Source organism: Ceratosolen solmsi, unplaced genomic scaffold, assembly GCF_000503995.2.
Source record: "Ceratosolen solmsi marchali unplaced genomic scaffold, CerSol_1.0 scaffold47, whole genome shotgun sequence".
NCBI lineage: Eukaryota > Metazoa > Arthropoda > Insecta > Hymenoptera > Agaonidae > Ceratosolen > Ceratosolen solmsi.
Genome location: NW_011948419.1, coordinates 1,580,714 through 1,591,262, shown reverse-complemented (window position 1 = coordinate 1,591,262; position 10,549 = coordinate 1,580,714). Strand labels below are relative to the sequence as shown.

Sequence of the window (10,549 nt, the reverse complement as noted above, 5' to 3'; positions counted from 1 at the left end):
TATTAACAAAAGTATTCTACGAAAAAGATATGTATTTTTTTTTTTTTTTTTTTTGTATATTTTTTGTCGTTTTTTTTTGTTGTTTTTCATCTTCGTTTTTTTATATGTATTGTTTTGTTTTATTTTTTACTACGCATTCTCAAATTGACCACAACAACAGTTTGCGCGAATTAATTAAAAATGAGATGATTATAAATTCTTTTGTCTTTCAAGCAATTAATATATTTATAATTTAGCATTTAAATATCTTTACCGACATTTTCGGCCTATGCATTAAAACGACCCATTAATCGATATTGCAGCACCTTGAATCCAAATACAATATCCTTTTTGGGGCATACGGTGTATACTGATATGCAGGCTGCTTTATCAGCCTTCATACTAAAATTAATAATATAATATTTTTACAGAATTTCAGCTTTAAAAAGATATATGCACATCGACAATTTATCATATTTTTCCAAATATAAATATTTCGTATTATCTTTTTGGTCTTTCGCTATTACTTTAATTTACTTAACTAAGGTTTACAGTATCAAAATAAAATATCATTGTGTACTTGTAGTTTCAAAGCCTAAAATAACGTAAAAATTTAACGTCTTTCATCGATTATATCGTTGCACAGCATTCTGTTAAATGGAAAAATGATGCACACCGCATGTTATTATATAAACACTTTGTGCAGAAGCGATAGTAAAGTACATTGGTGCTCTTTATAAAGCCGTGAAAATATTTAAAAAAAAAAAAAAAAAAAAAAAAAAAAAAAAAAAAAAAAAAAAAAAAAATGCGCTACTTGAAAAATTGCTCGTCCACCTTCTGCAAAGTCCAACTTTTTACATATACTTTTGAACACCACAGCTCCTCACACTTTACAAATTTTTGTTATTAATATTTCACATTCCAGTCTTTTTACGTATCTCTTGTTATAAATTATACAGCTCCACCTCGATACCACCAGTCACTGTTTAAATATTACTTACAAGGCCGTCCATACACCCTTTCAAATTTCATTGATCCCATCGACTGCTAAATAACAAATTTTTCTCCGTATAAAATCCTTGAGTTTTCTTCGCTTTTGCCGTCACTAAACAACACTGATGTCTTAACCGTTGAAGCGCTCGCACCAGACGTGCATTCGATGTTGCTTGGCGAGAACATGCTCGAGAACACGACCAATGGAGTTAATGCGAGCGCGAAATCGCTCCCGATCTCGCGCTATTTGCTCCCAGGGGCCACGACGAGCGGCTCTATAGGCGTAGTTCCACTGAATCATCGTGTGAACAATCGGCATCGGGTTAAAGCGTACCTGCAATTATACCAATAAAGCGAGGATGATGAATTTGGATGGTCAATTTGGCAGGAGCCGATTATATTTGGGTTCGTGCATATGGCTTAGTCGCGCGATCCCGCATAATCAACCGATGACAATCGGCTGAGAAGTAGGAAACATTGAATTTTATTTATTTATTATTTTTTTTTTTTTTTTTTTTTTTGGATCACTTGTTCCTTCTTTTAATGTTTAATCGATCATCCTACCCATATTGCAAAGATATATATCCCCAAGCAAGCACCAAGAGGCTTTTAACGTTAATTAATTTAAGCCTTGCATGAGTTGAAGAGTGCTCTTCTTACGGATTACCGATTGTTCGACTAAGCAACTCGTCTTCTTGTATTATTACCGTACCTTGGTTCGATGCACCAGGACGTCCACGATGGGCTCGACACTCGTCGTTTTCTCTAGCTCCTCAACCTCCTCCTCGTCGTCGTCGTCGTCGTCGTCGTCGTCGTCGTCGTCGTCCTCGTCATCGTCCGACTCAATCTGTTCAGTTTCAGTGTAACTCTCCGCATCAGTCTCAAAATCATAATCGTTGCTGCAACTGTCGCCTTCGAAAACGATGCAGTAGCTGTCTTCCGAGTCGACCGAGCTGTCCGACAACAATCTTGGTCTGAACGCCGGTTTCTGATAGCGAGTCTCCTCCAGGTCCGTGCTATCGAACGCGAGCGGATCAACTCGTGCCGCTCTGCCTAGGCTTGCGGCGCTTGAGCTTGACATCCGCGATAGAATAGTCGATCACGTGCCGCAGGTCGACCTTCTCGTTGCAGGACTGCGGCGCCACGTGATCTACCTCGTCCACGTCTTCGGTGCGATACTCGAGCTCCTCCCAACTATCGATGTCGCACTTGATGTCTGCCGCTTGGTCGTTCCTGTTTCGCTCCTTACGGTGTCGTGACTGGCTCACGCCGGATCTGCGCAACTGCGACTTGGCTCGACCTCGACCCCGGCCGCTCGAGACGTCATGAAGTCTTTTGGGCCGCGTCTTCGGCGAGCAGCCGTGCTTCGTAAACAGACAGGGTGACTCCGAGGTGTGGTCTAAGTCGAGGTCGAGATCGAGGTCGAGGTCAAGGTCGAGGTCGAGGTCGAGGTCGAGGTCGATGATATCGATTATGTCAAGACTCTCCGATTCAGGATTGAGATTGGGATTGCGATCGAGCTCAGAATGAGGCTGAGGCTCAGGCTCGGGCTCAAGCTCAGATTCAGGTTTGGCCTCATCCTTGGGCTTGGGCTTGAACTTGGACTTGAGCTTAGTCCTGGGCTCGGATTTGGCCTCCGGCTCCGGTTCAGTTTCGGATTCGAGTTCCAGTTCGAGTTTGAGTTCGAGTTCGAGGTCGGGTTCAGGCTGGGACTCAGGCTCGGGCTTAAACTTCGACTCGAGCTCTGTTGTACTCAACTGCAGGTAGTCCACCACCTTGTTGTAGGCGTTTGTCAACATTGTCGTCACACTGGTCGTTTTTTGTGGCGGTTTTGTTATCTTTTCTGGCTGCTTTTGTTGCACTTTTAGTGTCGGCTCTCCTGGTTTCTCTATCATTACTGCCTCGTTGTCCTCTTTTAAAGTCAAGCCTAAATCAATGTATTTATCAATAAATAGTTTAGATACACGAGATGCTTATATTCGATTGGATGATCTATTAATGATTTTTCCAACACTTTTAATATATTTAATTACGATCTTTGTCATAAAAATAGTTAACTTGAAAGTCAAAGGCAATTTCATTACTTTAATAATTACTTTTTCTTTTACTTTTAATCGCGACATTAAGATTCACGTAAGGCACAAATACACACAACTATGTGCATCATAATCCTGGAGGATATTGATTATATTATTCGGAATTATTAACGATGTTACTAATTGTAAAGGAAAGCTTGCTTGTATTTTCTGCGTATTGTCTTTATTATTTTATGTTTATTCTATGTAATACTTTTGTAATTTATTACACTCTTAAAGAATATCTACATGCATTGTTGCCTATAGCCCTAATTCAATTGACAAATAATGCATCTTTTATGAAACACAACCGTACAACATTGACTTTTAATTTATCTCGATTAGTTGTACTACCAAATAAGTATATTACAATATGAGCAAAATAATTTCTAACCAATATAATGTATAAAGGTAATAATTTCAGAAGAATCATCTCAATACTTACAAATATCATGGTTATAAAAGTGATTTGAAAAAAAAAATTGACATCCTGACAATAATACCATAAGATTTTTAAGATTTATATTAAGATTTAACGCAATTCTTTACAAATGCATCACTTATAAAAAATCTTTTAAAATACTCATCATTTTATAGCTTTGTTTAAGCTATAAAATAAAAATACAATTAATTAATTGATATTTATTTTCAAAAGTTTCTTGAGAAGTTATTATAAAAGTATTTTCACGAATATAATATGATAATTACCCTTCTCATCGACGACGACCATATTAAAAAACGATTTCAAATTCTCGTCCTTGCAATCGCTAGTATTTACATTATTAACAATTTGTTCATGTTCCATTGAGTCCTTCTCTTGCAATTTATTGAAATCGACAAATATACATTTGTACTCTCTCCACCGTTTGTCACTATCACTAGAATCACTATTACTCCTATTAGCACTATCACTCATACTTTCGTTATCATATAAAACATTTGGTAACGTCTCGCCGACCCTCTGTGACTCTTTGTCCCACATTTTTGGGACGTAAGAGTCCTCGGATAAATTGGTCAGCTCGTCCTCCTTATCGTGCTGTATGGACTTATAGAAATCCGGTGAAACAACTGTCACTGACAGAGGATTGTTCATGCTCGACCAGTTCTTGATAAAGGAACTGGTGCCACGTGTCAGATGATCGCCTAGGAGATTTGTCGCGCTCCTGAAGAGGCTCTGCCACAGGGTTTCCTTTTTCGGCATGCTGTCATTGTCCAGTGACTGTTTTGTTGAGTACATTTTGCTAAATAACAAACATATTTATTTCTTTTAATTTGCAATTTATAATAATTATTTGTGCCAAGTTACAATACTATACTTGTAATGACATTTTTAATTAAGAGAAACACGATGTCATTCTTATAAGAACAAATAAATTTGCAATGTTAAACAAGCAGTTAAATATCAGAGAAAATAATGTTTAGCCAATAGTATTAGGATGACCATCGACTTAGAATAATTATTCAATTTATACTTTTACCCTTTTTTATCATTTAATTTTATCTAACAAATTACTTTTAATTATAAAAACATGATGTTTTGGAATTAGAATAAGAATCCTCTTGCACAAAGATTGATTATTTTATTATTATTTAAATGGCCAAATTAAGAGCAGTTGACAATGAAAATGAAAATCATAGTTATATTAATTAATTTATTATTCAATAGATATGACACTTTGAACTTCCTGTAAAGTAGTAATTCTTAATCAATTAAAATTAAACAAATACGTATAAGATAAAAAATATCTGTCAAATATATACACTCTATAAAATTATCTTACAACATTATCAAGGTACAACAATAACATACATTATATTTTGGAATATAAGTAAAAAAAAAAAAAAAATAAAAATAAAAAAATGTAAAAAAAAAAAATAAATAATTGCAAAAAAAAAATCCAAGTAAAATGTAATTTCTTTCTATACAGTATATAAACTTTGATAGAAATATCTTCATATTTGCTGGCTTTAACAATGCAAATGAGACAAAATAACATAACCAAAAAAAAAAACTAAATATACCTAAAATTGAAATTTTTGCTATTCTTGTCAATGCTTTCTCTTAAAAGCTGCTGCTTGTTTAAGGGATCGAGGCTCTGTATTGGGTACATGTTGTTGGGCCAGTGAGCTTTGAAATTAAGTTGGTATCCAATTGGGACAGCTATGTAATTAGTGGCAGAAGTTTCGGATTTTGAAATTGCCAAATATCTGGAAGTGTGGTCCATTGTTGCAGGACACCACTACTCAGCAACTCTTTATACATCCAGCCAATATTCGAAATTTGACACTACTGTTATGAGGCACTGCAACAGCGAACAATAATAACATGAGAACAATAATAACACGAGTGTAACAATAATAGCAATGACAATAATAATAATAATGACAACAAGCTTAGCGGATGACGTATACTTAATTTATTAATTATGATAAAAATATAACATTTTTATTTTATTTCATTTTATGTATAATTTTATTTTTTTAAACCTGTCGCAATTAGATATTTAACTAAATAATAAAGTAATTTAAAAGTGAATTAGCTTAAGATTGCATATATCTGCATTACGTACTTAGTACTTAGTAATAATAATTAACCTTAACAAATAAATCTTACAAAAATATTTAAAAAGAAGAGGAAAAAAAACGTTTGTGCAGCAGTTGCAGCTGATAAATTCGCAATAAAAAGATGCAAATAAAAATATAATTTAACAACTTTTTTATCTTTTAATAGTTTATAAGCGTTCGAATGATAAGTGACAATATGCTATAGGGCTGTATAAAGGCATCGCTATTATTATTTCATCGCAAAAAATAAATATAAATTCTGACAAAATTGACAAATAATGTGTAATTATGACGTGCAATATATATATATATATATATACGCACACACGCACGCGTACTAATAAATTATGTAGTTATCCGACAATTTTATTTTGTCACTTGATCATTAGTTAATAGGCTTAGTAACCAACACGAAAAAAAAAATCATTGAATGTTTTTGTATTTTGAAATGCATGAAATGAACAAAAAATCAAGCACCACCAATTTGTAAATACTAATTCATAGTGATTATAAAACGATAGTTATAAAGCAATGGAATAAATCAGCTTAATTATATTTTGATGAAAATCATATTAAATATTCATGACCTTGGATGACGATATCAACATGCCAGCGATCGGCGATAAATCTATAAATCTATAAAGTTCAACAAACCGATATTTAGTTCGAAGCCAAAGGATTAACTGCGCTTCGATCATATTCAAATGATACAGTGTAATTTTTCAATACAATTCAATAAGGACCATCGAACAATCGTAGCCCATATAAATAAATATACGTATGTATATCGCTCGTAAAAAATGGGTAGCTACAACGTCAGTCACGACCTTAATGAGCATTCGTACAAGCTACGCTCGGCGCGGAAAATTGAAAATGGAAGACTAATAATGGAGAAAAGAAGCCGTATGGTAGACATAGAGGAACGATAAGCGCGCGATTTTTCATTATCATCGCTACTATGTGCGAGCTCGCTTTCTCTCCACTGTGTATCATTTGTAAATTTGTAGGAAGTCCTCGTGACATATTACGCTCGCACAGTTAGTATCGACGATTTGTTGTCTGATTTGTCGAATGTGAATAAAGACGGCTAGCTAAATTATACAGAAAGTCATCCATTATCGTTATGTCAATTAAAACGGCCACGCGCGCACAAGTGTACGGAGTGAAAATTTATCCAACTGGAATGCATCGTTTATTGTTTTTCTTTTCTTTTTCTTTTTTTGTTCTCTTTTGTTTTATTCGTAATGTCCGAATGGCCGAGTTAGATAAGAATCGCCTGAATAAGCATGTCCATTATTTTGATCAAGTCTTTGCAAATAAATTGCAATGAATTAGGAATGCAATCGTAACGGTAGAGTGCAACATAGCACAAGCGTAATGTATCTCTAAAGCACAATACCTCGAATTCACGCGCAACTATAATAAATTTATATAAAGAAATATCGTAGCACTATTAGTCGGGCAGCATAGCAACTTGTAGACATTAGTTTAAAATAAAATCTTTCATAAATATACGAAATACGATTGAAATTCGACGTGTGTCCTATTAATAGATCCACGTGTATTTACGTATTTCTTTCGAATGAAAATGTAAATGGAAAAAAAACAAAGAAAAAAAAAAGAAAAAAAAAATCACGCACGCACGCACGCACTTTTAAGCAAAAAATCAATATAATTGCGCCAATACGATTCTTCAAGATTATCCTAAAACTTAATCAGTTATATAGAAAACGACGCCTCGACTATTTAAAACAACAACAACAACAACAACAACAACAACAACAACAACAACAACAATAATAATGATGATAATAATAATAATAATAATAATAACAAGCATACTATTTTACGACGTAACAAATAGTGCAAGCAAATGACGTATAATCATTGAATAAGGAAATAAAAAATGAGGAACGGCGCTAGAAGATAATAAGCAACGGGGCAATGTGCACGACACTGGACAAACAAACGCGGAGCTTTTTCGTGCTGCGGGTCATCCGAAGCGCAAAAATAGGAATCGATCATCCGTTCAAGCGCGCGAACAAAAGAACAGTCACGTGGTCATTGGAAAATCAAATGCATCGACGAAGACAAAAACAATTTAATCTATATCCTGACAGCTCGATTTTCATTTAACGAACGGTAGAGAGAGGGCGAGGGACAGGAGTGAGGACTGGTGGGGTGAGGGATGGCGTTGGCGACGGCAACGACGACGACGACAGCTATGGCTGCGGAGGTGAGGAAAATCCCAAGACTATCCGGTCGACGAGAATACGAAGGAAAAAAGTATACCGAAGTGACACATACATTGGCAGTACGAATCGTTCAAGCGCGAAAGGCTCGAAAGCGAGTGGCGACGACCACTGCTGTTCTCCAGTTTCATTTCAATAAACCACAATGCAACGTTAGTCTGGACACTGCTGTCCGCTGTTGTTGTTGTTGTCGTCGTCGTCGTCGTCGTCGTCGTCGTCGTCGTCGTCGTCGTCGTCGTCGTCGTCGTCGTCGTTGTCAATGTCCTCTCCTCTCCTCTTCTCTCCTCGTTCACTCGCTCTCGCTCTCACTCACTCTCTCTCTCTTTCCGTCTTTCCATCACTCCTTCAATCCATCATTCTCTCTCTCTGTCCGTCTTTCCGTCCGTTCGTCTGTCTGTCTGTCTGTCTGTCTGTCTGTCTGTCTCTCTCTCTCTCTCTCTCTCAAAGTTCTCCCGCTCACGAACACAGGCACGCGATCGCTCATGCACACGTGCACACGACGTCCTCGCAACATCGTTGGGGAGCTAGCGACAACCAGGGCGAATTGTAAGGGCTGGGACTTACGTGTACAAGGACAGCCTTTGCAGGCGTGATGGTGTTTTCGTTTGCAAAGCTCAACGTTGTTCGGGACGCGCGACTTTCTCGCCAGAATCCTGCCGTTCCAACTCTGCCCTATCAATAATCCGGTCTTGAGGTCAGCAACGTTATTCGCGATATCTTGCACAAAAGCGTTCACCAAGTAGTCAGCTGATACGTAAGATTCCATGGTAGTACGCATTTTCTGGTCGAATGTCGGATGAAACAGACGTAACACTCGTGGATCGTATTTTCAAGCGGCCATTTTCATAGTGAGTAAGCGAGGCTGCGCCGATCGTCGAGACCTTTTGCTTCTAGAGCGCACCTCGGTGCCTCGTTCTCTCTCTCTCTCTCTCTCTCTCACGCGCGCGCGCGCGCTCTATCCCTCTCGCGATCTATCTCTCTCCTACCACCATCCCGCTCCTTCCGCCTTACCCCCACGCCACCACCACCACCACCCCCCTCCACCTAATCGTCGCCGCGAAACCACCATTCCGCCGCGTTCGTCTCGTCGCCGTTAGACGACCGGACCACCCGCGCGACCCTCTCGCTCTCGATGACGATGATTTGACGATGATTTGACGATGACGACAATGACGACGAAGACGATGTGATGGTGCGCTGTAGATGTGTACCGGGGGTTGCAACGACCGGGGTGAGGTGCACATTGTGATGGTAGATCGATCGAGAAAATACGACGTTGCCAGATCGGTCAGTTATCTCGGGCGCTCGTTTGTTTATAATGAATCGCAGATGGTCGGTTTGTGAGTCCGCGACTCTTCGGATTGGCCATTTTCGTATTCTTCATCTCACGCGCCTCTATAAATACTTCATAAATATCGTTATTGTCGAGCTATTTGTATTGTGATGCAGCTATGGAGCGTGACGTTGGCTTATTTTTAAATATCTCGCGACGGCGGTATTCGATTTTCCCGCCTCGTCTCTCGGTGTTTTTTTCCTCGTTTACGTTTAGCATACGCTTTGGGGGGGGGGGAAGCTATAACGAGGAATTAAAAACATTTGGCAGGGCTCGTCGGTGCCCATAAAAGTAATAACGTCTGTCCAAAGACAAAAATGATGGATTGTCAATGGTTTTTGGCGCCATTTCGCGTTATTTCGATTATTGTCACCCACGAGTATCTTGTGTACGGCGAAGCGTTGCAAGGGAGCAACTGGCGACTGGCGGCGCCTCGTGTCCAATTTAACGACGACACGTGCCAAGGATATGCATTCGGCTTTACTTAATTAACCGACATTTACAGCTCCATCCTTTCATTTCCTCACTTTTCACACTGTTACTGTATTGTTGTTCTTATCGTTGTCGCTGTTATTACCTTTATCACCATCCAGTCATTTTATTATTTTTTTAATTTACTGCCGCAAATGTGATTGGTACATCTCACATTTGTTACTTTCAATTTTTTTTCTTTTTATCATTATCATTATTATCATTATTATCATTGTTGTTGTTGTTGTTGTTGTTATTATTATTATTATTATTATTATTATTATTATTATTATTATTATTATTATTATTATTATTATTATTATTATCATTGTTATTATTATCATTGTTATTATTATTATATGAATCCATATGTATACATTATGCATTACGTGTTCTAGTGTTCTAATGTTTTAATCGGATGAGACTTTCTTCATGTAAATTTACGTAAAGTATGCGCGCGTGTGCGTGCACGAGCGCGCATATTCGCTGTTTATATAACATTTTTTCTTACTTAAAGTTTATTTTAAGTATGCTGTACTTCAATTTTGCATCGTTCATAACAGTGATAAAATATTTTAATTATTATCGACAACCTTCAATTGTTCAAGTACGAGTAGTAAAATTTCGGCACGCAAATATGATTATACCACACGGGTAAACGCGCGCGCGCTCACACGCGCAAACGTATGAAATCCCCTATGAAGATTACAAATGCCTTTGTATAACTAATTAATACAATATATTTATTATCCGAGTAATTAACTCATATTGGCACATGACGTTATATAGTATCGTTTTACAGTTGCCTAATATAACGAGCATAGATTGAATTATTTTCTAAAAGTTTGTTTAAAAAAAATCGAATACAATGAAGAGAAAGT

At 37.3% G+C, this 10,549-nt stretch overlaps 1 protein-coding gene across 1 annotated transcript; it reads right to left on the bottom strand.

The window, feature by feature from the left end:
• Nucleotides 1–769: 769 nt before the first annotated feature.
• PPP1R15 (Protein phosphatase 1 regulatory subunit 15) lies at nucleotides 770–8,739 on the bottom strand. Its single transcript, XM_011497768.1, is given in 6 exon segments — nucleotides 770–1,306; nucleotides 1,685–2,008; nucleotides 2,010–2,899; nucleotides 3,756–4,288; nucleotides 5,070–5,350; nucleotides 8,429–8,739. Coding segments are annotated over 5 exon segments (2,154 nt in total). The 5' UTR covers nucleotides 5,273–5,350; nucleotides 8,429–8,739; the 3' UTR covers nucleotides 770–1,102.
• Nucleotides 8,740–10,549: the final 1,810 nt, after the last annotated feature.